The 27,905-nt window shown below is 34.8% G+C and overlaps 3 protein-coding genes, 1 long non-coding RNA gene and 1 other non-coding gene across 5 annotated transcripts in view; 1 reads left to right on the top strand and 4 right to left on the bottom strand.

Annotated features, from left to right (window-relative positions):
- Window positions 1-1,407: 1,407 nt before the first annotated feature.
- LOC136041212 (histone H1-delta-like) lies at window positions 1,408-3,524 on the top strand. Its single transcript, XM_065725790.1, has one exon. It carries the CDS (start codon window positions 2,490-2,492, stop codon window positions 3,162-3,164), a length of 675 nt encoding a protein of 224 aa, XP_065581862.1. The 5' UTR covers window positions 1,408-2,489; the 3' UTR covers window positions 3,165-3,524.
- A 990-nt stretch (window positions 3,525-4,514) lies between these two features.
- On the bottom strand, window positions 4,515-4,633 carry LOC136041266 (5S ribosomal RNA). Its single transcript, XR_010620987.1, has one exon. It is a non-coding gene; the product is annotated as a 5S ribosomal RNA (ribosomal RNA).
- A 596-nt stretch (window positions 4,634-5,229) lies between these two features.
- On the bottom strand, window positions 5,230-6,156 carry LOC136041216 (histone H2A-like). The gene has a single exon (XM_065725794.1). It carries the CDS (start codon window positions 5,676-5,678, stop codon window positions 5,298-5,300), a length of 381 nt encoding a protein of 126 aa, XP_065581866.1. The 5' UTR covers window positions 5,679-6,156; the 3' UTR covers window positions 5,230-5,297.
- Window positions 6,157-6,273: 117 nt separating this feature from the next.
- Window positions 6,274-27,905, bottom strand: part of LOC136041209 (bifunctional coenzyme A synthase-like) — a 74,529-nt gene continuing 52,897 nt past the window's right edge. The window contains exon 4 of the mRNA XM_065725786.1: window positions 6,274-7,424. Within this exon, the coding sequence (XP_065581858.1) occupies window positions 7,005-7,424 (420 nt within the window). The 3' untranslated portion in view covers window positions 6,274-7,004. The remainder of the gene's footprint in view (window positions 7,425-27,905) is intronic.
- LOC136041226 (uncharacterized) lies at window positions 25,012-26,707 on the bottom strand. Its single transcript, XR_010620978.1, has 2 exons — window positions 26,510-26,707; window positions 25,012-25,874 (listed from the first exon to the last, which is right to left on the bottom strand). It is a non-coding gene; the product is annotated as an uncharacterized LOC136041226 (long non-coding RNA).

Raw genomic sequence — 27,905 nt, 5'->3', positions numbered from 1 at the left:
TTTCATTATAGCCCCAGAAAGCGGGATTGAACCACACTTTTCGTACAGCCTACTGTTTGAAATACGGTCAGTCAGCCGGGTACCCAGAACAATCCGTAGCCAATTTCTCTGGAAAACATCTAGTAAATTTTCATCTGCTTTTCGGAGTGCCCATGCTTCAGAGCCATATTTGACCACTGTCATCACTGTAGCTTTCAATATTCTAATCTTGGTTTGTAGACTTATCTTTCTATTCTTCCAAACTTTTTTTAACTGTGAAAAAACACCCTGGGCCCTAGCTATTCTATTTTTAACATCTTCACTGCTCCCACCATCTTTACTAATAATACTACCTAGGTAACTGAAGCTCCCAACCTGTTCAATCTTTTCGTTACCTAATGTCACCTGTTCATCTTCACTTATTCCTATAGCCTTAGTGACTTAGTCTTCTTAACATTAATTTTCAAGCCTATTTTAGCACCCTGAACTCGTAAAACCTCTAAAAATTCATTCATTTTGCTCACACTTTCATCTAATATGCTTAAATCATCAGCATAATCTAAGTCCAGGAGCGTTCTTCCTCCCCATTTGATTCCATGGTCTCCAATTGCCTTTCCTGTGCTCCTTAAGACGAAGTCCATCAAAATGATACATATAAAGGGGGATAGAATACAATCCTGCTCTTTAATTTAGAGGTGGAAAAACAACAGCAAACGGACTTTTAGCTGGTATTCACCGTTGAAATATATTGCATTTCAATGCTAAGCATTGAACATATTAGTTTGTTCCAACACTGCTTTTGGTCTTTTGAAATAAAAGACGCCATAAGCCTATAAAAATGATTTTATTTGTGGATTACATAGCAGTTATTTGTGATAATATTTTATTTGTGATCATATAACAACAGTTTGTTTTGCGTTTTTAACTTTTGCAAAAAAATTTTGCCATTTGTCAGTTAACTTTTTGAGTTTTTTTTTTTGTTTTTGTTTTTTAATTTAATTTATGATTTCTATGTTCGTTTTTAAGCAAAACTCGAAAACTGCAGAAAGGGGGACATTTCTCCGGTTTAAAATAATTCCTTTTTGACTGGAAAGTATAATAAACTTTCAGATAGCCTATGATCGAAATAAATGAAAGCGGTTTGTTTCAACTTTGCCTCCCCCCCCCCACATCTAAAAAAAATTACAATGCCATTTTCATTTTTTTTAAATATAATGCTAAAATAAAGTAAAATTTGTTTTTATTAGAATACAAATTTGACACAAAAGCCTCAAAATTTCAGTACCTTTGGCTTTTTGAAATACATGACTATAAGTAATAAAAGCCTTTGTTTCAAAAAATGAGATAAAAAAAAAATGCATCCAAGTTCCTTTGACTCTTCTTTTGTTGAAATCTGTTGTTCTAAAGGGATTCTGTTTAAAAAGCATAAAAAAAAAGAAATTCTGAGATGCTTGTTTTTTGAAGCCTCCTTGTCCACCTCATATCCTTCCTGTACTACTATCAAAGGAGATTTAGATATCAAAATCTACAAGGCAGGCAGACATTCTTTACTTGCTTATTCATATAAATCTAATGATTGTAAATGTGTCAAACATCACTAGAGATTTAGATATCAAAATCTAAAAGGCATACATTCTTTCCTTACTTATTCATATAAATCTAATGATTGTAATTGTGTCATTTTTTTTTTTCACAATTAGGCTAATTTGTGCTTTCTATTGTTGGATATTAAGCAAAATTGAAAATACACTGTAGAAAGGGACATTTCTCAGGTTGCAAATAATTTTGTTTTAAGTGTTATGTATATTGAACTTTTCTATAGGCTGTGATTAAAACAAATAAAAACGGTTCACTTCCGCTCCCAACCCTCCGCATCTCGGAAACCTTACAATGTTATTCTTGTCTTTTTAAATATAAATTTAGAATAAAATGAAATTTATTTTCATTAAAATACGAGTTTGACACTTTAAGCCTCAAATTTAGGTGTCGTTTCTAATTGCTTTATCTTCTGTGTTTTTAGCTGGAGTTTCGGAATTAATTTGAATACGATTTTGCAAACACACATGCATCTATGTTACATTCTCTGAAAGCTCTTGTACTGGATTTCACTAATAAAAAATAAAAAGTGGACATCGAGGATATAAATTCCTAGCAAAAAGGTGTTTATTGAGATTGAACACTAGTTTTGACGGATTTCCACTGTTCTCTGCCCATTTGCTGGCAAATTAGCACAAATGAAGCGCTAAAAAAAATGTCTTCTTGTAGAAAAATGACCTGTCTATCCTTTAGTATAGGTTTCATACCCCAAAAGCTTACCTCCTAGTCGAAAATTTGAATAAAGCCATTACAAACAAACACAAGCACGGCCGAAATTCCTTAGCTCGCGCACAGAGAATAATGTTAACCCGGGTACGGCGGTTTCCAAAGTACAATTGTAAAACTTTGAAAATAAACATGTATTGGATATTCAGTCGCGCTAGTGATAGAGAAAAGTTAGAAAAGAATTGGAAATGTCTGAAGTTGAAGCTCAAGTGGCACCAACATCTGTAGAATCCCAGAGCATGGCTTCACCAGCCAAGAAGGAAAAGAAAGCAAAGGCTCCAAAACCAGCTAAGGTTGCAAAACCTAAAGGGGATAAAAAAGCCACGGCATCAGCAAACCACCCAAAATACACCGAAATGATCACCAAATCCATTGCTGACCTGAAAGAACGCGGGGGATCTAGCCGTCAGGCCATTCTCAAATACATAATGGCCAATTTTCAGGTTGGCAATGATGCCAAAGTTGTGAATATGCATCTTAAGCAAGCTTTGAAGCGCTGCCTTGCAAATGGAATTGTTATAAATCCCAAAGGTACTGGCGTAACTGGTTCTTTCAAGCTTGCAAAGCCTATCAAGGCCGAAAACCCCAAGGCTGTAAAGCCTACCAAGCCCACAGCTAAGAAGACCTCAGTCAAGAAAACAGCCAAACCTACTGCAGTTAAAAAGTCAACTTCATCCAAAAAGGCTACCAAGCCAATGGCTGGTAGCAAGAAACCTGTAAAGACTTTCAAGAAACCCACTGTTGCCAAAAAAGCAGTAGCAGCAAAGAAGTCGATACCTAAGAAGGGGCCATCAGTCAAGAAAGCTCCCGCCAAGAAAGTGGCATCTAAAAAGTCAGTGGCTAAGAAACCAGCTAAAAAGTAATGTGTGCAATAGGTCTATCCTACAGTATCAAACAGCCCTTTTCAGGGCTATCAAAGCAAATGCTCGAAACTCTGTTCAGAAAGTTATAATGCTATTAATTTGACATTTTGACTGTCAACTTTTCCCTTTCAAGTATAATTTAGCTGTTGTTTGAGCCCAAAACACGTTGTATAATAGTTACTTTTGCATTTTAGTGCTATTGCTGTCTAAAAAACACCATCTTAGACTAGATTTTATGGCTAAAGTCTTTGATTCAAGTCAGTCGTTTGTGCGGCGCTCTTGAAGGAGCAAGTACATTGGTGTCATTGATGCACTTGAAAGAGAAAGACAGTTGAACTGTATAATGGAGCTGAGGCCGAAAACATTTGAAGGGACTTTGGACATAGACCAATCAAAGACTAACTTTAAAATTAGTCTTTAAGACAGTTGCTTAGGCGGCGCTATTGAAGGAACAAGTAGACTTTTGCTATTGAAAGACCAAGGCAACTTGAACTGTAGAAAGGAGTTGGGCCCGAAAACATATGAAGAGGATTTGGACATGGACAAATCAAAGACTAACTTTAAAGTAAAGTCTTTGATTTAAGTCAGCTGTTTACGCGGCGCTATTGAAGGAATGAGCAAATTTTTGGTGTAGATGCTACTGAAAGACAAAAGTAGTTGAACTGTACAATGGAGTTGAGCCCAAAAATATATGAAGACGGTTTGGACATAAATACACTGTTCAGTGAGCTTTTATCAGAAATTACTGGTAAAGTGCCCCCAATGAAATATACTAAATTACACGCCAACTTTTTGGAGATCAGGAATGAGTGTGAGTCAACTGTTGTTTTGGCATAGCTAATGAGCCAATAAATAAAGTCGAAAATTGGGATCAAAGAGTGACATTATAAGCCCCCAATATATTTGACCGATCAAGGAGATGCCCCAAGGGCTGAAGAACCCATTCCGGCAGAGGAGAATTAACCATTTAAAACTGTCTGTTTCTTGGTGGCTTTCAACTTGATTTAGTTGCTGGAATGGTCAACTAAAATATCTTGGGGGCTTATAATGTCACTTTGGTTACAATTTTTGACTTTATTTATTGGCTTAAATAAATGTGAGTCAACTGTTGTGGCTGTTCAATTTTCGCCTTCATTTATTTGCTTATCATCTAAGCCAAAACAGTTGACTCGCATTTATTTATTACCGATAGATGGAATCAGGGAAATGTCCAATTTAGTCTCTCTTTTTTCTCTTATATAAAATATAATCATCTTGGTGTTGTTAGAATAAGGAAACGAGTTTGTTAAAGAATATTATTTTACTTTGAATAAAAAGAAATCATAATAAAAACATAAAAAGAAAAAAAGATGTCAACAGCACCCGGTGTTCCCAGGCGGTCACCCATCCAAGTACTGACCGGGCCCGACGTTGTGTGACTTCCAGGATCTGACGAGACTGGGTACTTTCAACGTGGTATGGCCGTTGGCTGAAAGATTTTGTAACAAAATGAATGTTGATCCACAAACTGAAAAGAAACAAAATGCCTAATTTTAGAGTCATAAAGCAAGGTTTTTAGTAGACAAATATTTAGAAAGAATCAAAATATGTTTATCCATTGTTTTTTTTTGTTTTTAACTTTTTTCCTTCTGAAACAAAAACGACAAGTCTCCCACAAATGTTTCTACCTTTGATGACTACCCTATGGCTTCCTAGGCTAGTTTAAATTAGTCGAATTAGAGGCTCTTGGTTTATTTTTAAAAACAGTTCCTCAATTTTTGCGTATAATCTATTGGTTTCTTAGGTGAAAATGAGCTTCCTCTCAAGTCCTATGCTTTGTAACGAGATCAATGTAAAAGCAGACTTTATTGCTTGTAACAAAAGGGCAAGCTTGAAATATTTATTCATGTTTTGTTGGGGTATAATTTAACGATTTTCAAGGAAAATGTTTCCCCCGCCTCCAGTCAATTCTTACGCGTTGTTACTAGGTAGGCAAATGTGAAAGTTTTCCTTTTCACATTCAGTATCCTAAATTTCATAGCTTTTTCCTTTCCAGATGGTCACATGCTATAGAGCAATTCAATTAATTTGTAGCCCTTAAAAGGGCTGTTGGTTAATTTGGGGGTTGGGCCTGGAGCTAAAAATTAGATTCATTTAAGCCTTTGCCGGTTTTTCAGTCTTCTTTGGTAGAAGGACTGCTTGAATATTGGGCAAAACGCCTCCTTGGGCAATGGTGACCCCTGACAGAAGCTTGTTGAGTTCTTCATCGTTTCTAATGGCAAGCTGAAGGTAACGAGGAATGATACGAGTTTTTTTGTTATCTCGTGCAGCATTACCAGCAAGCTCAAGGACCTCGGCAGCCAAATACTCCATCACCGCTGCAAGGTAAACGGGTGCGCCTGCACCAACTAGCTCCGCATAGTTGCCCTTTCTCAGAAGACGGTGGATCCTTCCCACTGGGAATTGGAGACCTGCCCTGTTTGAACGGGACTTTGCCTTTCCCTTCACTTTTCCACCCTTTCCTCTTCCTGACATGGTTTCTAGGTTACGAAATTCCTTGAGATTCTTTAAACACAAACAAATTGAAAATGATGTCTGTTTTTGAATGCGCAAACAAGTTATACTCCAGCCAGCGAACTGAGTTCCTCTGAGAAAAGAATTGCGCGCGAACTGTAGTTGGTATATAAACGGGTCGAGTTCTGGAAACGCTATTCATTTGATTATTGGATTCTGTTAAAGAATCTATTAACAATGGCTCCAAAAACTTCAGGAAAAGCAGCAAAGAAAGCTGGTAAGGCGCAGAAAAACATTAGTAAAACTGATAAGAAAAGGAAACGAAAGAGGAAGGAAAGCTACGCCATTTACATTTACAAAGTTCTCAAGCAAGTGCATCCCGACACTGGTGTTTCTAGCAAGGCAATGAGCATCATGAATAGCTTTGTCAACGATATCTTTGAAAGGATTGCTGCGGAAGCCTCTCGTCTAGCTCACTACAACAAGAGGTCCACCATCACTAGCAATATATATATATATATATATATATATATATATATATATATATATATATATATATATATATATATATATATATATATATATATATATATATGTTTTTAACTACGTAAAACGTGCGAACATACAACATTCTTCGCTGTCCCATTGTCTGTGCATATAAATAGATTGTCAGGTTTACTGACTCTTGAATATGCAAAAAATAATTGTCCATGGGAAAAACAATCCGTATTCAGATCTACACCTCATTATTCTAATGATGTGTCCGTGTGTCCCGGTCGTCAATTATATTCCCTGTATCCCGGTCGTCATTTGTGTCCCGGTGTCCCAGTTTGTAATATCTCTTTGAGTGTCCCGGTCGTCATTTATATTCCCTGTGTCCTGGTGTCCCGGTCGTCATTTGTGTGCCGGTGTCCTGGTCTGTAATTTCTATTCGAACAATCCCTGTGTCCCGGTCGTCATTTATATATCCCGCCTGTGCCCCCGGCGTCCCCGTTGTAGTGGTGTCCCTATGTCCCGGTCGTCATTTATATTCCCTGTGTCCTGGTCGTGATTTGTGTCCGGGTGTCCCAGTCTGTAATTTTTCTTTGAGGTTCCCGGTCGTCATTTATATTCCCTGTGTCCCGGTCGTCATTTGTGTCCCGGTCTGTAATTTCTATTCGAACAATCTCTGTGTCCCGGTCGCTTTTTTTTTTAGTTTTCTTTTTCTCCTTTATTTTTCACTTTTTTTTCTTTTTTTAATTTTTTTTCTTTTTCAGTTTTTATTTTTTTCATTAGTTTTTAGCCTTTCTTTCTTTTTAGTTTTTTTCTGTAGTTTTTACATTTTTTTTGTTTTTTTTTAGTTTTTAGTTATGTAGTTTTTACTACATAAAGCTGTAGGAAATCTATAGGAGTATTCGAATTCATATCATTAAGGTCAATATTAAAGTCCCCAAGCATGAAGAATGGGTGCGAACCAGTAGGTAGTTTATCCAACTGTTCCTCCAAAATATCAAAAAAGGCCGGTATAGACCCAGATGGTGGTCTATATAGTACAACACCATAAACATCTTTTGGCTTAAGCCTGAGCTGAAGGATAAGTGGCTCAAATAACATCTCGTGAAACAGCACTAGATCACTTCTTACCAAAACCTCGATATCGCTCCGTATATAAGCTCCAATACCTTCATGTTGACGAAATTGACGATTCCTATGAAAAAATGTATACCCTGGAATATCCAAGAGAGCAGAGTTATGCTCATTTAGCCATGTTTCTGTGAGACCAATAACCTGAAAAATGGAAAGTTCACATATCTCGCATATAAAATTAAAAGATGAGTTCAAACCCTGGCAGTTAAGATGGAAAACTCTGAGATCTTCAGAATCACCACCACCATTCACGGACCTCAAACCATCCTTAAATAAGTACTTTGAATTACAAGAAACATATTGACCAGCAATCCCAATATCAGAATTCCGGTGGAGCTGCTCCGTAAACATACTACCAAAATCCACAAATGAAACTTCCAAAATTTTAAGACGGCTGTTGCCCGGGGTGCCACAATCATTATCAACCATATTTATACAGTTTTACAACAAAGTAATTTGGCCTCATCTCCACAACAAAACAAAAAAGAAAAGAAAAAGAACTAAACAAGAACAAAATAGAATATAAGAAACAACAAAAGAATGACACTTTCCATCTTAGAAAAAAACAAACACAAAAAGAAACAGGCCGTATTTCGTTAACCCGTAACGAATCCATGTACAAGTTACCAAATACAACGGCTACTAATTCCTACAATCACACAACCATAATTATTGCGACAAAATAGTAAGTTTTATTTTATTTTTTTTATTAAATTTTGTTATTATTTTTTTTTTTAATTATTCTTTTCAATAACAAATAAACACTAACTAATTCTAACAACTGCAAAAAAGAAAAATTAAAAAAAATTTAGAATCCAACAAACTCTTAGCATTGTACCAAGGCACTTTAATAACACGGTTGTCCTTTTTAACAGAGATGCTGGGTGGTAGGGTAGGAGGTACCCAGCATTCCACACCTTTATCCGCCAAACGCTTACGTAACCCAAGTAATTCTTTCCGCAAAACCCGCACACGCGGTGAGACATCATCACTAATAAAAACAGACTTATAAACACCGAACTCTTTCCCTTTTAATTTTTTCGCATTACTTAGAATCAAAAAACGTGCCTGGACACTGTCCACCCTAATTTTAACAAAATTCTTGGAACAGTGAACCACAGTGAATGGTGGCAACTTGTCAGGTGGGAGTGACAAACCAGCTACAATCACCTTAGAAACCCGAGATGCAGCCTCATTCAAGGGTACATCATTAAAGCCCCAAAACAACAAATTATGCAACTTGTCCCGATTTTCATCAACAAGAGACTGGGACACAACCACATTCATTTCCTAATTGCATTTCTTAATCAGCTGTGACTGGGCTTTTACAATACTTTGTAGAGTTAGAAATTCCAACTTCACTGTTGCAATTTCATTGTCCGTTGCATTACTTTTATTTTCAAGCACCATAACACGACTTTTAACTGTACCCAAATCGTTTTGAATTTCAAATACACTCTGCTTTAGGGTTTCCATGTTCACATTTATAGATTGGACCATTTCCAAAATTTTAATGATATTCTCTGCATTCGTTTTCTGGCAGTCCGCATTAACACTCGTATCCGAATTACTAGTAGAATTCATAACTGGATCCGATAGCTCAGAATCCCTCGCTCTTTACGCTAAAGTTTGACTCTTTGCCACAATTCTACTCTTTAAAACAATTAAAAGCTTTAGCGTAAAGAGCGAGGAATTGTAGAGGAGACAACCCCTTTCATATACGGAGTAATTTCTGTTCGTTTTAAGTTTTAATGTCGCTCCTTACTTTCAGCTAAAAAAATCAGCTTTTTTTTATTTAATACCTATTAGGAGTGATAAAAGCATTTTGAAGTAGCATACCTGTAATGATTTTATGCCCGTTCAAAAGTTATTATGATGAACAATTGAGCAGTAGTTCATATAAGAAGCCATTAAAGAGTGTAAATTATTTTTAATATAGAAAATGGAATAATATTTTCAAATAATACGTCGACTGGATATTTTGAGAAAGTTTTACGCTTAAATGATCGATATGATCTTGAAATGACAAAAGGGGAGCAAGAAAAACTCTTTAGCTCCTTATATGGGGAGATACTACCATACCCTCGGTTAGATTAATTAGATTCCACAGGGTCCCTGAATTAGCAGACTGCTACCTAGCTGTGGACAGGGGCGGATCCAGGATTTCTCTTAGCGGGGGGCGCATAATAGCTTGCTTCGGTAAACTTGCGAACTAACAAATACAAGCAATTTAAAGGGAACCTGACAATTATGTGTCGTAGGTAGGCAGTATGGCCATAAATTTAATCCAAAATCTGATCTGGGTTAAAGTTCTAATAAATCTGGTGAAATTAAAATGACGGAAAAATATTAATGCAAAAATGGTAAGTTATAAAAAGGATCCCCTCATAAAAAAAAAAAAATAAAAAAGCTGTTCATCATGTGTAAAAAAAAATGATATTTAATATTTTCTGCATCATTTTTCACCTTTGAACTTCTAACCACTATAGCGAGTGAGCTAACCTTTGTATTGTCAAAGAAATTAGTCTTGGACCATCTCTTGGGGGTTATTTATTCATTTTGACTATTTTTATAGGTCCATCCATTTAGCATGTCACCTAACCTTATCGCATCGCTTAATAATTGTGATAGTAATGAAGAGTGAGAAATAGGGATTAAATTACAAATTGTGTATTTGTAAAATATGTATCAAAGATTAAGTACTAGTATGTTTCGGGGTTGTAGCAAAAAAAAAACTAGAACAAAGAGATAGAAACACATACAATTCATTTCAAGCGATGGTTTAAGCTAAAGCATTAACTTAAAACCCTCACCATTAATAGAGTTATGATAAACTGTTTCAACTTGGACGAAATCTCGAAAATTTACTAATCAAAATTTCACTTTTCATAACAACGTAGCGCATCTTCGTACTTTTAAAATCTTGATATATTTTGCTTAAATTATAGAAATCACAATTTTATAAGAAAAAGTCTATCTCTTTATTTCCACTGTTGCCATATCTATTTACTATACTGTTGATGTTTACCTCAATATTTCGGTGAACGTTTATAATGGCTAGTCCTATTAGTTTAGAGCTCTTTGTTAGTATCTCCTCTTCTATTCATCCTAAAACATTCGAATAAAGACAAAAATCGTCAGAAAAATATGAACTCTAATAAGGATGCATGTAGGTGTGTGCTTCAAACTAAGTATATGAGTCGAAATATCCTTAGAAAACAAACAATTATGTGTTGGTTATTTTTGTATTCGATAAGTATATATTAGTGATTTAAATTCTCAGGGTTTCAAGCTGTGGTAGATTTCTAATTAATTTTGTTTTAATCTTGAGGTTTTCAGATATTCAATTCAAATGTTTAAATCTCAACATGTCTGTTGAGCACGAAAATACAAATTTGAAATTCTTTTAGCGTTAGGCATTAAGAAATTCCTTTACAGAGAAATTCTTTCATTAGAAATTCTTTTAGCATTTAGCATTAAGTAAGAGAATTACCCAGTAAAAATTTTGATTTACTAGCAACTATTCTTAGAAACATGATTAGATGGCATGTATCCAAATAAGTATAAACATCCTGAGCTGTGTATATAGCAGTTTATACAGTTTTATGGGCAAATATATGTAACCTCTATGTAAAAACATAGCTATATTTTGTGACTTTGGTATAGAGAAGGTGAGAAATTCTAATATTCTTGTCGCATTTCGTTCCTGTGGTTGCTCATGTGGTGTGAGTTTCCACTTTTTTTTTATCATTTCATTTGTGAATGTTCAAACAAAATGTTATTCTGCTGATTCAAATTGAAAATTCAGAGAACCATCTATACCGGCTTGAAAAAAAAATCACATAATTATTTGCCTTCTCTTATAAACAATTTTTCAAAAATCTAGTTATCTTAAAAGATTACTCCGACCTTTGAAGGAGTATTTCGACTAATATACTTAGTTTTAAGTGGATACTTATACGAACCTTTATGAAAGTTCAGATATTTCTAAAAACTTTGGCTTTTATTTTAATGTTTTAGGATGAACAGAGGAGGCAATATGTCACATAACCCAAATCTTTAATTAGATGGAAATAGGCAGTAAAGTGGTCACAGTTTGCTCACTGAAATCCAAAACGTAAACTAATATTATCTTCCCACTTCTAATACTGCACTTCACGCGCTTCTCTTTGGTTATTAAATAAAAAAAAAACAGTTTTTTTAACTGTAAGTAAGGAGCGACATTAAAATTTAAAACGAACAAAAATTACTCCATATTTTAAAGAGGTTGTCCCCTCCGCAACGCCTAGCTCTTTACGCTAATGTATGACTGTCACAAATCTACTTCTTAAAACAAAACAAAACTTTAGCGTAAAGAGCGAGGGGTTGCGGAGGGGACAACCTCTTTCAAATATGGAATAATTTTTGTTCGTTTTAAGTTTTAATGTCGCTCCATACTTGCAGTTAAAAAAAACTTTTTTTTTTATTTAAGTTTTGAACGTTTTTGAATTAATGCATGTTTTGATTTCGTCTCACCGCGCTTGAATAATTAAAACGAAATTTGCATATTAATTTTTTTTTTTGCTAAATGGCTTTCTCATAGATATAATTGGATGATTTTGATAAAAAAAAAGGGGTGGGAGAGGAGGCCTAGCTGCCCTCCAATTTATGGTTACTTAGCAATGCAACTAGATTTTTTTACGAACATTTTTGTTAGTAATAAACATACGTACCTTACGAATAAACTTACGTAACAAACTCCTATATTTGTGTATTTTTATCACATATATGAGGGGGTTTGCCCCCTCATTAATACCTCGCTATTTACACTAAAGCTTGAATTTTATGCCAAATCCTTAAGAATGACCCCTGAATCGCAAAGGCCGTAGAACAAATATTTGAAATTACTAAAAGTACTTTAGCATAAAGAGCAAGGTATTATGGAGGAGACGAACACCCTTGTATACGTAATATTTCATTTTCGTTTTAAGTTTTAATGCTACTAATTACTTCCAGGTGAATTTTTTTTCTCATAGTATTTTTTTAATAATGCTCGAAAATCCTGCGCCCCCTTCATGGAAATTATCTTCCCTCATGACAAATTCCTCCATGGAAATATCCTCCCACTTAACCCCTCTCCCGACCCACTCCGACCCTAACGCGAAAAGCCCCTCTGAAAACGTCTGGACACTTCATAATAACCATTACTATATCTAAACAATGTTCAAAGTTTGTAACTTGCAGCCCCGCCACCTGGGACTGTGGGGGATTAAGTCTTCCCCAAAAACATATTTAATAGGTTTTCGACTGTTTTCGACTATATTGAACAGAAACGCTATGTCAAAATTTTGATCCGGTGACTTTGGGGGAAAAATGTGCGCGGGAGGGGGCTTAAGTGCCCTCCAATTTTAAGGTCACTTAAAAAGGGCACTAGAACTTTTCATTCCCGTTAGAATGAGCCCTCTTGCAACATTCTAGGACCACTGGGTCGATACGATCACCCCTGGGGAAAAGAGAAAAAACAAAACAAAAACAAAAAACAAATAAATACGCACCCGTGATCGGTCTTCTGGCAAAAAATACGAATATCCACTTTTTTGTAGATAGGACTTTGAAACTTCTACAGTAGGGTTCTCTGATGCGTTGAATTTGATGGTGTGATTTTCGTTAAGGTTCTATGACTTTTAGGGGGTGTTTCCCCCCCCATTTTCTAAAATAAGGCAAATTTTCTCAGACTCGTAAATTTTGATGAGTAAGACTAAACTTGATGAAACTTATATATTTAAAATCAGCATTAAAATGCGATTCTTTTGATGTAACTTTTGATATCAAAATTCCGTTTTTTAGAGTTTCGGTTACTATTGAGCCGGGTCTGGGTCTCTCTTTACTACAGCTCGTTACCTCGAATTGTTTGATATTTTGTGCATAATTTGGTCCCGGAAACTTTTAATGGGTTTTACTGTCTCAGAAGTTCTATTCATGATCATGATACAAGTACATGTAATAACTTGGTTGTGGATATTGACAGCGTGAGATCTGGTTTTACTTTGAAGTGTCCTGGCACTTCCGAATAGAATACGCTTCCAGTGAGTGTAAGGGCGGCTGATCACCTCCCACAGTTTAAAAAAGTTAAAGGAGTATTTCTTGGGGAATTATTCTTTTTCATTTTTTAGTCTTTCTTTTTTTGGGGGGATGGGGGGGAGTTGAGTGGGTTAGAGGCCTAGAGGAAGGAGCGGATTGAAGGAGTTGGAGTGGATAGAGTTGTATGTTGATGGTGGTTTTTACTGGGAGCGTGTTTGAGAGAAGGTGATTGTCTTTTCTTTCTTTTTCTTATTATTATTATTTTAATTATTGTCAATTTAGAATGCCTTTAGGAATGTTTATATAGTTAAGCTCTATGCGTTAGCAAAATTTAAATTTTTCCCTAGCATAGCATATACCTCCCTAACATTTGTATCTGTAATAGCTTAAATGTTTGTTTATTATGTTAATAAAAGTCAAAAAAGTCAAAGTCATATATTTAGTTTCTATTACACAAATTTCCTAAAACAAAAAATGTTTTAAAAAACCACCTCGCTTTGCAAAAAAAGCAAACCCAAATTTTTTGAAAGGCAAAAAAGTAAAGATATCAATTTCTTCGCCTCTGTGTCAAAGAAAGGGTCGAAATTTTTTTTTTTACAGTAAAAGTGGTTTAAGGATTCAAATTTTTCCGCCTCATTTTTACAGAACAATCCTGAAATACAATTTTGATAGCCTGAAGAAGTTAGGATTTTATATTTCCTTTCTTTGTTGTTACGAAATGAAAATTTTTGCCTCCCAGTTGGCTTTCGTGGTAATACGGACAGATTCCTTTGATAGATCTAAATTTAATTAAATACTTTTAGGCAGTATGCGCCATCAGTAAAATCTGATAGAGACCACACAAAGTAACTGAACTTTGTTTCAAACTTGTTTGCAAAAAGAAACAGTCTTAACAATTATAAACTTATAAATAACTGAACTATTAAAAACCAATTACAAAAAAACTTTCATCCTAACGCCAACCTGAACAAGCAGTCCAAACCCAAAATCCATCACTATATGAGAGCAGGCGCGCACCCCTCTGGGAGGGGATAAGTTTTTTTTGTTTTTATTTTGTTGAAAATATCCGTAAAAAGATATTTTAATAAGATAAATTTTTAGGAACATGTTTTTCAAATTTAAGGGACGCAGGTAAACCCCACCTCCCCCAATTGACGTCACTGATAATTTAATATGTCTAACATTACTCTATACAAAACGTTTTCAGTTTGAATAAAGAAAGAAAACTAATATAGAAAAGAAAAGTCCCGGTCTGTATATACATTCATTTTTGAACTGGTATGTGATGAAATAATTTTTTTTCTTTTTTTCTTTTTAGTTTTTTTTTGTAGTTTTTACCTTTTTTTAGTTTTTTATTTTATTTTTATTTTTTAGTTTTCTTTTTCTCCTTTATTTTTCGGTTTTTTCTTTTTTAGTTTTTTCAGTAGTTTTTAGATTTTTTTCTTATTAGTTCTTTTGGTAGTTTTTACCTTTTTTTAGTTTTTTTAGTTTTTTTTTCTTTTTTAGTTTTTTACCTAACAAACAACTTATTTATATATATATATAGATATATCTATCTATATTCACAGGTGGTACACAAGGACACAACTACAATGGCGCGTAACTAATTTGGCAAGAAACGACTTACGCGCGATGGGGGGTGGGGGGGCTTTGGGTCTTATACAGCTAGTTTAAAATGAAAATAATTTTTTGCCAAATTCAGTATTATGTTTTTTTTTTCATAAACAGTATCATGAATGACGTCGTAATCGTAGGATACAACAATATATGTTGTTATATTAAAACTAAGTGATGATTTCAGTTTCATTTGGGGCTCGTCTTTTACCATATCTACCTAAGAAGCCAAAAGCTTTTTCTGTGTGTAATATAGTTTTGACAGAAGATGCATCTTCATCTACAAGATGAAATAGCTTAAAACAGACTTCATATGTGTTAAAATAATAAAAATGTCACACTAAAACTTAAAAAAACTATTATGACGTTGAATATCCTTCTTGATTACCAAAATGACGTCATTTGTTATGACGTAAGATACCAATATAAACAGACGCTCAAGCAAGGTCACCCCAACTTGTTACAGAGAACCATGCCGAAGAGAACGAAAAGAACGAAGAGAAAGAGAACGCATAATAAACGTTCACCTAAAGATGTGGACCAAGGTAAAAATGTTGAACTTACCAAGACTAGAAATTTTTTTATGAGGCTTAAATGCTTAAAATGTGATCAATCCCCTTATGAGGAGCTTTTAAATGTGGCTGCTTCAAGAAATCAACTCGGTGAATTGAAATATCATTTAATCGATGGAGCAAACCCAAACATGACGGGTTGTTGTGGACATACCCCGTTACATTATGCCGCTGAAAAAAATAGACCAGATATATGCTCACAGCTAATTTTATGTGGTGCCAGCGTTGATGCCCTAGGTTCAAGAGATCGTACGCCTTTACACTGTGCAGCTGAAAATGGAAACAAATATGTTTGTCAGATATTGATTTCAAAGGGTGTGACAATAAATGCCAAAGATTGTCAAGATAAAACGCCACTACATTACGCAGTAAACTTTAATAAGATGGATGTATGTCAGCTATTGATTTCAAATGGTGCTGCAATAGATGCTATAGATGTTTTTGGAGAAACACCTTTACATATAGCTGTAAGCACCAACAATTTAGATCTTTGTCAACTACTAGTTTCAAAGGGTGCTAGAGTAGATGCCAAAAATTATCAGAAAGAAACACCTATAGATATAGCTATAAAAATATTTGATAAAATATATACCTCTAGATTTTTTTCTGGAAATTCAGATATTTGTCAGCTATTGATTTCAAAGGGTGCTGCAATAGATGCTATAGATCTTCTTAAACTGTTATATAGAGCCATAAGCAACGATAATTATAATCTTTGTCAACTACTAATTTCAAAGGGTGCTTCAATAAATGCTATAGGTTTTCTTGGAGAAACACCTTTGCATAAGGCTGTTGTTACAAATACGTTACATATTTGTAAGCTATTGATTTCCAAGGGTGCTGCAAAAGATGCCATAAATTTTGCAAAACAAACACCTTTACATAAAGCTGTTGCGATTGAAAATATAGATATTTGTCAGCTATTGATTTCAAATGGTGCTGCAATAGATGCTATAGATAATGATGGAGAAACACCTTTGCATAACGCTGTTGCGACTGGAAACCTACGTATTTGTGAGCTATTGGTTTCCATGGGTGCTGCAAAAGAAGCCATAAATTTTGAAAAGCAAACGCCTTTACATATAGCTGTTGAGAACGAAAATCTACATATTTGTCAGGTATTAATTTCAAACGGGGCTTCATTAGATGCCAAAACTGTCTGGGAACTAACACCTTTACATAGAGCTGTTTTGACTGGAAATCTAGGTATTTGTCAGCTATTGATTTCAAGTGGTGCTACTATAGATGCTTTAGATTTTAGTAGCTCAACTCCTTTACATCTAGCTGTAAAGAAAGGTCACTTGGATATGTGTAAGCTACTAGTGTCAAAGGGTGCAGACCTGAATTCTTTAACCTCAAATAATGAGACACCTTTAATGGTAGCGTCTTTCTCTCACCTCTCAGACGTAAGTAAATATCTTTTAGAAAATAACGCAGTTTTTCATCCGTACACGTTGAAATCAATTTGCCGGGACATAATAAATGAAAATGCACTCCAAATGTGCGATAATATTTTGGATATTCCGAAAACTTTGAAAAATTACCTAACTTATAGGGATGAGCTTACAAGTTTGAAAACAAGAAGAGGGCGCTTCGGTCGTACTAATTCTTATTTAGAACAGAAATATGAGTATTTGACTTCGAGAGCAAGTGCTTTAAAGACGATTTTTCAACATGAATTGATGAAAAAAAGCACCAGCAAACGTTAGTAGTAGGCTACCATCAATAGTTAACCAAAAGATATACTCATTGAACACAATAATAGCAATGATGAAAGGTATGGCGAGGTTGTGAAAAATTGTGTATAACCCCAAAATGGAAAATGTGAAATCTTAAGAGAAAACATACTGAAGTATTTTATGAGATAGATTCAAAACATTCATTTTTGCGACGATAATCTAGATAGACGATAGATAGGAATTTGTCAAGGGGGAAGAAAATTTCCATGAAGGGAGTGCAGGATTTACTAGCATTACTTAAAAAAAATGAAAAAATAAATATGAAAACGTTTTTTTCAGCTGGAAGTAAAAAGCAACATTAAAACTTCAAACGAGCAGAAATTATTACCCATATGAGGGGCTCACCTCCTCCTAATACCTCGCTCTTTACTCTAAAGTATTTTTAGTAATTTCAACTATTTATTCTGCGGCTTTTGTGATTCAGGGGTCATTCTTAATGAATTGGGACAAAATTTAAGCTTTTGTGTAAAGAGCGAGGTACTGACGAGGGGGCGAACCCCCTCATATATGTAATAAAAACATGAGAATGCAAAAGTTCTTTACGTAGGCTAATTTATAAGTTACGTATATCTTTTACTAATAAAAAGATTCGTAAAAAAATTCAAAGTTCTAGTTGCCTTTTTAATTAACCGAAAATCGGAGGGCAACTAGGCTTCCTCCCCCGCTCTTTTTTTCTCAAAATCATTCGATCAAAATTATGAGAAAGCCATTTTGCCAAAAAAAAAAAAAATATGCAAATTTCGTTTTAATTATTCCTCTGCGGAGAGCCAAAATCAAAACATACATTGATTCAAAAACGTTCAGAAATTAAATTAAAAAAAAGAAGTTTTTTAACTGAAAGTAAGGAGCGACATTAAAACTTAAAACGAACAGAAATTACTTCGTATATGAAAGGGGCTGCTTCCTCATCAACGCCCCGCTCTTTACGCTAAAGGTTTTTACTGTTTTAAAAAGAAGAATTGAGAGAAAGAGTCAAAGAGTCAAAGATAGAATTGAGAGAAAGAGTCAAATAAAGCAAACAAAGCAGATTCATTAATGTCATCTCGGCTAGCGGTTATTTGTTTTACCGGGTTTTCAAAAGTGTGAAGGGAAGGCGGATAAGTGTGAAACCCACCGTTCAAGGGCTTTGAACCATGATGATTCGAAGTGTTAGTTTTTATGTCGATCTACTGTTGTTTGCAAAAGCTTTTGGATTCTTTTTGAAATTTCTAAAATTTGTTTTTATAATCATTTTTACAATTTTGTCTAAATGGGATAATGGCTAAAATTTCTGACCAGTTGCAAATAGTAATCTCTTTTTGGATTTTACAATCCTGTTTAAGAGACTTTTCTTTCATTCTCAGTTACTGGGGAATTTGGTTCACTCTTTACTTGGTTGTAGCTGTTGCTGCAACCACTGAAGTAATATAACCATGTTGCAAAGGCATCTGTGTCTGTCTTCTTTTTTTTCTTACTCTGTATGCCTGGGTGTCTGAGCGGTTGATTGACTCTCTCTCTCTCTCTCTCTCTCTCTCTCTCTCTCTCTCTCTCTCTCTCTCTCTCTCTCTCTCTCTCTCTCTCTCTCTCTCTCTCACACACACACAAAACGATCCAAGTTCAAAAAATTATGTTCCAGACTTGGGGCCCTAGAGTGGGGCTTGGTGCCCCGGATGGTAATACTGGGATCCAAACTTATATGAAACCTGGTAATAGAAAATCAGTGTTTTTTGGACCATTACAATACAAAAAGGATACCTGACTAGCTGTATTTGTTACAATTTTGGTGCGGATACGAATTTAGATATCGAACCAAGAGTCATTGACCATTAAATGAATCAATGTGCTTTATACCATTAGATTAAAAAAAAGATCTCCAATTGTACAGTAGAATCTATATCAAAACTTTGTTTTATATATATACATCTGAAGCTATAAGCAATAATACATGAATTTCAGCTATGAGCTTCCAACTGATAAGCTTCAAAGATAGAAGCGTCATAGCTATAAACTTAAAAACTATAAGCTTCATAGCTAAAAGTTTCAAAGTTATAAGCTTCATATTTGAATTTTAGTTAGAAAACATTTTTACCAAGTAAATAGATGGAAAAGTACCTATTAAAGTATATAAATGGGGAAAAAATTAAAATCGTTTAAAAATAAACATATGCTAAAAAAAACTTTCAAAATATACTTTCCAAAAAAACTTTCAAAAAATTTTTCTGTATGCTACAGATCTTGAAGATGATAAATACAAAGAAATAATAATTAATGTGAATGTCTTGGAAGAAAAAACTGTCATGGATCTTATTTTTATAAGCAATAATAAAATTGATCAAGAAATAATTAAACGAGAAAATGAATTACGCAAAACATTACAGTTTTTTCCTCGTAAAGAATATATTAAACAAGTAAAATTAATTGTCTATAAATATCGCGTACAGTCTGTATCTATCTATCTATCTATATATATATATATATATATATATATATATATATATATATATATATATATATATATATATATATATATATATATATCTATCTATATAAAAATAAGTTGTCTGTCTGTCTGTGGATCAGGTGACGTCATGTTTCTGTGTTGACTGACGTCATGAAATCTTATATATATAAAAATAAGTTGTCTGTCTGTCTGTGGATCAGGTGACGTCATGTTTCTGTGTTGACTGACGTCATGAAATTAGTTGTCGTCATTTTTGCTTTGACGGTGACGTCATTAACGGTATTTAAGACATTTGTTCACGGAAAAATGTTTAATTGTAAAATGACTGAAGAACCTACAATGGCAACAGCCGAGGAAGCTGCTCGAAGAGTTTATGCCAAAAAACTTGCTGCTGATAGAGAAAGTAAGAAAAGAAAGCGTTCCGAGGAATCACAAGAACAGCAAGAAAACAGGCTTGCGGCTAAAGAACGCAAAACCGCGCAGTTAGATGAAAATCCACCTGGACAGCGAGAGTCAAAACATATCAAAACTGAAAATGATAGCGATGATGATTGGGTTTGGGATTTTGACTTGGATAAGGTCATCAATGCCTACCAGATTTAAGTTAAAAAAACAAAGGTTCGTCGATATGTACTTCATAGTGTCGCTGAAAAATAAAGAAGAAAAAGAAAACTGAAAAAAGAAAAAAGGTAAAAAACTAAAAAAAAACTAAAAAGAAAAAACACTCAAAGAGAAATTACAGACCGGGACACAAATGACGACCGAGACAGAGGGAATATAAGTGACGACCGGGAACCTCAAAGAGAAATTACAGACTGGGACACCCGGACACAAATCACGACCGGGACACAGGGAATATAAATGACGACCGGGACACAGGGACACAACTACAACGGGGACGCCGGGGGCACAGGCGGGATATATAAATGACGACCGGGACACAGGGATTGTTCAAATAGAAATTACAGACCGGGACACCGGGACACAAATGACGACCGGGACACCGGGACACAGGGAATATAAATGACGACCGGGACACTCAAAGAGAAATTACAAACTGGGACACCGGGACACAATCTATATATATAAAAATAAGTTGTCTGTCTGTCTGTGGATCAGGTGACGTCATGTTTCAGTGTTGACTGACGTCATGAAATTAGTTGTCGTCATTTTTGCTTTGACGGTGACGTCATTAACGGTATTTAAGACATTTGTTCACGGAAAAATGTTTAATTGTAAAATGACTGAAGAACCTACAATGGCAACAGCCGAGGAAGCTGCTCAAAGAGTTTATGCCAAAAAACTTGCTGCTGATAGAGAAAGTAAGAAAAGAAAGCGTCCCGAGGAATCACAAGAACAGCAAGAAAACAGGCTTGCGGCTAAAGAACGCAAAACCGCGCAGTTAGATGAAAATCCACCTGGACAGCGAGAGTCAAAACATATCAAAACTGAAAATGATAGCGATGATGATTGGGTTTGGGATTTTGACTTGGATAAGGTCATCAATGCCTACCAGATTTAAGTTAAAAAAACAAAGGTTCGTCGATATGTACTTCATAGTGACGCTGAAAAATAAAGAAGAAAAAGAAAACTGAAAAAAGAAAAAAGGTAAAAAACTAAAAAGAAAAAACACTCAAAGAGAAATTACAGACCGGGACACAAATGACGACCGAGACAGAGGGAATATAAGTGACGACCGGGAACCTCAAAGAGAAATTACAGACTGGGACACCCGGACACAAATCACGACCGGGACACAGGGAATATAAATGACGACCGGGACACAGGGACACAACTACAACGGGGACGCCGGGGGCACAGGCGGGATATATAAATGACGACCGGGACACAGGGATTGTTCGAATAGAAATTACAGACCGGGACACCGGGACACAAATGACGACCGGGACACCGGGACACAGGGAATATAAATGACGACCGGGACACTCAAAGAGAAATTACAAACTGGGACACCGGGACACAAATGACGACCGGGACACAGGGAATATAAATGACGACCGGGAGACAGGGACACATCATTAGAATAATGAGGTATAGATCTGAATACGGATTGTTTTTCCCATGGACAATTATATGTTGCATGTTCAAGAGTCAGTAAACCTGACAATCTATTTATATGCACAGACAATGGGACAGCGAAGAATGTTGTATATTCGCATGTTTTACGTAGTTAAAAACATATATTTATATCTATATCTATTCACAGGTGGGACACAGGGACACAACTACAATGGCGCGTAACGACTTACGCGCGCGGGGGGGCTTGGGGGGGCGCGAAGCGCCCCACCAACTAGGTATTGGGGTGGCGCGAAGCGCCACCCCAACAGCTAGTATATATATATATAAATAAGTTGTTTGTGTTTTATGTCTGTCTGTCTGTCTGTCCGCATATGACGTCTGAATTATTTCGAACCTTGGCTAGGTAAAAACTACAAAAAAAACTAAAAAGAAAAAACTGAAAACTAAAAAAAAAACTAAAAAAATAAAAAAGGGGGGAAAACTACAAAAAAAACTTCAAATAAAAAAAAAATAAAAACTAATAAAAAAACCAAAAAAGCTATAAAACTAAAAAAGCTAAAAAAGAAAAAGAAAATAGAAAATGAAAAAACTGAAAAATAAAGGAGAAATCACCATCAACAAAGCTCAAGGGCAATCATTAGAATCATGAGGTATAACTAAAAAAAAACTAAAAAAAGGTAAAAAACTAAAAACTAAAAACAAGACCAATTCAAAAACGAATGTATATACAGACCGGGACACCGGGACATAAATGACGACCGGAACACCGGGGCACAGGGAATATAAATGACGACTGAGACACTTAAAGAGAAATTACAGACTGGGAAACCGGGACACAGGGAATATAAATGACGACCAAGACACAGGGACACAATTACAACGGGGACACCGGGGGGCACAGGGGGATATATAGATGACGACGGTGACACAGGGAATGTTCGATTAGCAATCACCATCAACAAAGCTCAAGGGCAATCACATGAATCATGAGTTATAGTTCTGAATACGGATTGTTTTTCCCATGGACAATTATATATACATCTGTCTATATATATAATCTATATATATAAAAATACGGTGTTTGTGTGTTATGTCTGTCTGTCTGTCTCTCCGAATATGACGTCTGAATTATTTGAACCTTGGCAAGGTAAAAACTAAAAAAAAACTAAAAAGAAAAAACTGAAAACTAAAAAAAACTAAAAAACTAAAAAAAAGGTAAAAACTACAAAAAAAACTAAAAAGAAAAAAAATTAAAACTAATAAAAAAATTAAAAAAGCTTAAAAAACTAAAAAAACTAAAAAAGAAAAAACAAAAAGGTAAAAAACTGAAAAATAAAGGAGAAATCACCATCAACAAAGCTCAAGGGCAATCATTAGAATCATGAGGACACCGGGACACAGTGAATATAAATGACGACCGGGACACTTAAAGAGAAATTACAGACTGGGACACCGGGACACAAATGACGACTTGGACAAAGGGAATATAAATGACGACCGGGACACAGGGACACAACTACAACGGGGACGCCGGGGGGCACAGGGGGATTTATAAATGACGACGGCGACAAAGGCAATGTTCGATTAGCAATCACCATCAACAAAGCTCAAGGGCAATCATTAGAATCATGAGTTATAGATCTGAATACGGATTGTTTTCCCATGGACAATTATATATATACATCTATCTATCTATATATATATATATATATATATATATATATATATATATATATATATATATATATATATATATATATATATATAAATAAGTTGTTTGGTTGAGTGTGTCTGTTGACTGACGTCATGTTTGTGTGTCGACTGACGTCATTGTAAGGATTAAGCATTATGCCGTCATGAATTTGTTTGTCGACTGAAGTGGGAACGCCGGGGGGCACAGGGAATGTTCGATTAGCAATCACCATCAACAAAGCTCAAGGGCAATCATAAGAATAATGAGGTATAGATCTGAATACGGATTGTTTTTCCCATGGAAAAATGACGACCGGGACACAGGGACACAGGGAATATAAATGACGACCGGGACACTCAAAGAGAAATTACAGACTGGGACACCGGGACACAAATAACGACCGGGACACAGGGAATAAAAATGGCGACCGGGACACAGGGACACAACTACAACCGAGATGTCAGGGGAGACAGGGGGGATATATAAACGACGACTGTGACACAGGGAATGTTCGATTAGCAATCACCATCAACAAAGCTCAAGGGCAATCATTAGAATAATGAGGTATAGATCTGAATACGGATTGTTTTTCCCATAGAAAATCAGGATACAAATGACGACCGGGACGCAGGGAATATAAATGACGACGGGACACTCGAAGAGAAATTATAGACTGGGACACCAGGACACAGGAATATAAATAACGACTGGGACACAGGGACACAAATACAACGGGGACGCCAGGGGGCACAAGGGGATATATAAATGACGACGGGGACACAGGGAATGTTCAATTAGCAATCACCATCAACAAAGCTCAAGGGCAATCATTAGAATCATGAGGTATAGATCTGATAACGGATTGTTATTCCCATGGACAATTATATGTTGCATGTTCAAGAGTCGGTAAACCTGACAATCTATTTATATGCACAGACAATGAAACAGCGAAGAATGTTGTATATTCGCAAGTTTTACGTAGTTAAAAACATATATATATGTATATATATATATATATATATATATATATATATATATACACTAGCTGTTGGGGTGGCGCTTCGCGCCACCCCAACACCTAGTTGGTGGGGGCGCTTCGCGCCCCCCCCAAGCCCCCCCGCGCGCGTAAGTCGTTACGCGCCATAATAGTTACGCGCCATTGTAGTTGTGTCCCTATGTCCCACCTGTGAATATAGATAGATATATATATATATGGTTTTAACTACGTAAAACTTGCGAATATACAACATTCTTTGCTGTCCCATTGTCTTTGCATATAAATAGATTGTCAGGTTTACCGACTCTTGAACATGCAACATATAATGGTCCACGGGAAAACAATCTGTATTCAGATCTATACCTTATGATTCTAATGATTGCCCTTGAGCTTTGTTGATGGTGATTGCTAATCGACCATTCCCTGTCCCGGTGTCCCGGTCGTCATTTACATCCCCCTGTTTCCTCCGGTGTCCCCGTTGTAGTTGTGTCCCTGTGTCCCGGTCGTCATTTATATTCCCTGTGTCCCGGTCGTCATTTGTATCCCGGTGTCCCGGTCTGTATATACATTCGTTTTTTAGTTTTGTTTTTCTCCTTTATTTTTTTCCTTTTTTTTTCTTTTTTAGCTTATTTAGATTTTTAGATTTTTTAGTTTTTTTATTAGTTTTTAGTTTTTTTTTCTTTTTAGTTTTTTTGTCCCGGTCGTCATTTATATCCCCCTGTTTCCCCCGGTGTCCCCGTTGTAGTTGTGTCCCTGTGTCCCGGTCGTCATTTATATTCCCTGTGTCCCGGTCGTCATTTGTATCCCGGTGTACCGGTCTGTATATACATTCGTTTTTTAGTTTTGTTTTTCTCCTTTATTTTTTTCCTTTTTTTTCTTTTTTAGTTTATTTAGATTTTTAGATTTTTTAGTTTTTTTATTAGTTTTTAGTTTTTTTTCTTTTTAGTTTTTTTGTAGTTTTTACCTTCTTTTTAGTTTTGTTAATTTTTTTTTTACTTATGTCCTGGTCGTCATTTATACTCCCTATGTCCCGGTGCTTTGTTGATTGCTAATCGAACATTCCTTTTGTCCTGGTCGCTTTCTCTTTGAGTGTCGTCATTTATTTTTTTCTTTTTTAGTTCTTTTAGTTTTTACCTTTTTTAGTTTTTTTTAGTTTTTTAGATGAAATTTTTTTTTAGTTTTTCCCTTTTTTTCTTTTTAGTTTTTATTGGTTTTTACCTTTATGTTAGCTTATTTTTCAGTTTTTTCCTTTTTTTTAGTTTTTTTTTATTTTTTATTTTTTTTAGTTTTTTACCTTTTTTAGTTTTTTTAGTTTTTTTAGTTTTTTTAGTTTTTTAGCTTTTTTACTTTTTTTATTAGTTTTTAGTTTTTTTGTAGTTTTTGCCTTTTTTTAGTTTTTTCAGTTTTTTTTTTTTTAGTTTTTTATTGGTTTTTACCTTTATTTTAGCTTATTTTTCAGTTTTTTCCTTTTTTTTAGTTTTTTTTAGTTTTTAGTTTTTTTAGTTTTTTACCTTTTTTTAGTTTTTTTAGTTTTTTTAGTTTTTTAGCTTTTTTATTTTTTTTATTAGTTTTTAGTTTTTTTTGTAGTTTTTGCCTTTTTTTAGTTTTTTTAGTTTTTTAGCTTTTTTATTAGTTTTTAGTTTTTTTTGTAGTTTTTGCCTTTTTTTAGTTTGACAACTTATTTTTATATATATAGATAGTTTTTTTTTTACTTATGTCCTGGTCGTCATTTATACTCCCTGTGTCCCGGTGCTTTGTTGATTGCTAATCGAACATTCCTTTTGTCCTGGTCGCTTTCTCTTTGAGTGTCGTCATTTATTAGTTTTTTCCTTTTTTTCTTTTTAGTTTTTTATTGGTTTTTACCTTTATTTTAGCTTATTTTTCAGTTTTTTCCTTTTTTTTAGTTTTTTTTTATTTTTTATTTTTTTTAGTTTTTTACCTTTTTTTAGTTTTTTTAGTTTTTTTAGTTTTTTAGCTTTTTTACTTTTTTTATTAGTTTTTAGTTTTTTTTGTAGTTTTTGCCTTTTTTTAGTTTTTTCAGTTTTTTTTTTAGTTTTTTATTGGTTTTTACCTTTATAGTTTTTTTAGTTTTTTAGCTTTTTTATTTTTTTTATTAGTTTTTAGTTTTTTTTGTAGTTTTTGCCTTTTTTTAGTTTTTTCAGTTTTGACGTCACCTGATCCAGTTTTTTCAGGTGACGTCACCTGACACATCCATCCACACATCCATCCACACATCCACAGACAGACAACTTATTTTTATATATATAGATGTATATATATATATATATATATATATATATATATATATATATATATATATATATACCCCCAACAGCTAGTATGCATATACATGAGAGGAAAATTTTCATGCAAGTCAACTTGTAGTCAACCTGCAATTGTTCCCCAGCGAGAATCTCCAACCGGTACGACTTCAGTTCGGCATTGTGAAGGGACACGTTTGCACGGAGCATAAATGGGAGACAGTAACAACGGCCATCAAAGGGGTAAAATTAACCTGGACAATCTGTCTTGGCTTTTTTCTACAATTGGCCATGACTTCCACTTTTCCCACAACTATTCCCTTTCTTTTAAATTTGAATTTAAAAGAAAGGGAATAGTTGTGGGAAAAGTGGAAGTCATGGCCAATTGTAGAAAAAAGCCAAGACAGATTGTCCAGGTTAATTTTACCCCTTTGATGGCCGTTGTTACTGTCTCCCATTTATGCTCCGTGCAAACGTGTCCCTTCACAATGCCGACGACATTGTCCCTTCACAATGTCGTCATTTGTGTCCCGGTTTCCCGGTCTGTAATTTCTATTCGAACAATCCATTTCTCCCGGTCGTCATTTATATATCCTGCCTGTGCCCCCGGCGTCCCCGTTGCAGTTGTGTCCCTGTGTCCCGGTCGTCATTTATATTCCCCGTGTCCCGGTTGTGATTTGTGTCCGGTTGTCCCAGTCTGTAATTTCTCTTTGAGGTTCCCAGTCGTCATTTATATTCCCTGTGTCCCGGTCGTCATTTGTGTCCCGGTGTCTCGGTATGTAATTTCATCAGTTGACAAACATGACGTCAGTCGACAAACAACTTCATGACGCATACAGCTCAATCCTTATAATGACGTCAGTCGACAAACATGACGTCAGTCGAAACACAAACATGACGTCAGTCGACACAGAAACATGACGTCACCTGACAGACAGATCCATAGACAGACACCTTATATATATATATATATATATATATATATATATATATATATATATATATATATATATATATATATATATATATATATATATATATATATATATATATATATATATATATATATATATATATATATATATATATATATATATATATATATATATATATATATATATATATATATATATATATATATATATATATATATATATATATATATATATATATATATATATATATATATATTCACAGGTGGTACAC

Source organism: Artemia franciscana, unplaced genomic scaffold (genome assembly GCF_032884065.1).
Source record: "Artemia franciscana unplaced genomic scaffold, ASM3288406v1 PGA_scaffold_1180, whole genome shotgun sequence".
Classification (NCBI taxonomy): Eukaryota; Metazoa; Arthropoda; class Branchiopoda; order Anostraca; family Artemiidae; genus Artemia; species Artemia franciscana.
This window is presented reverse-complemented; position numbering and strand designations above follow the sequence as displayed.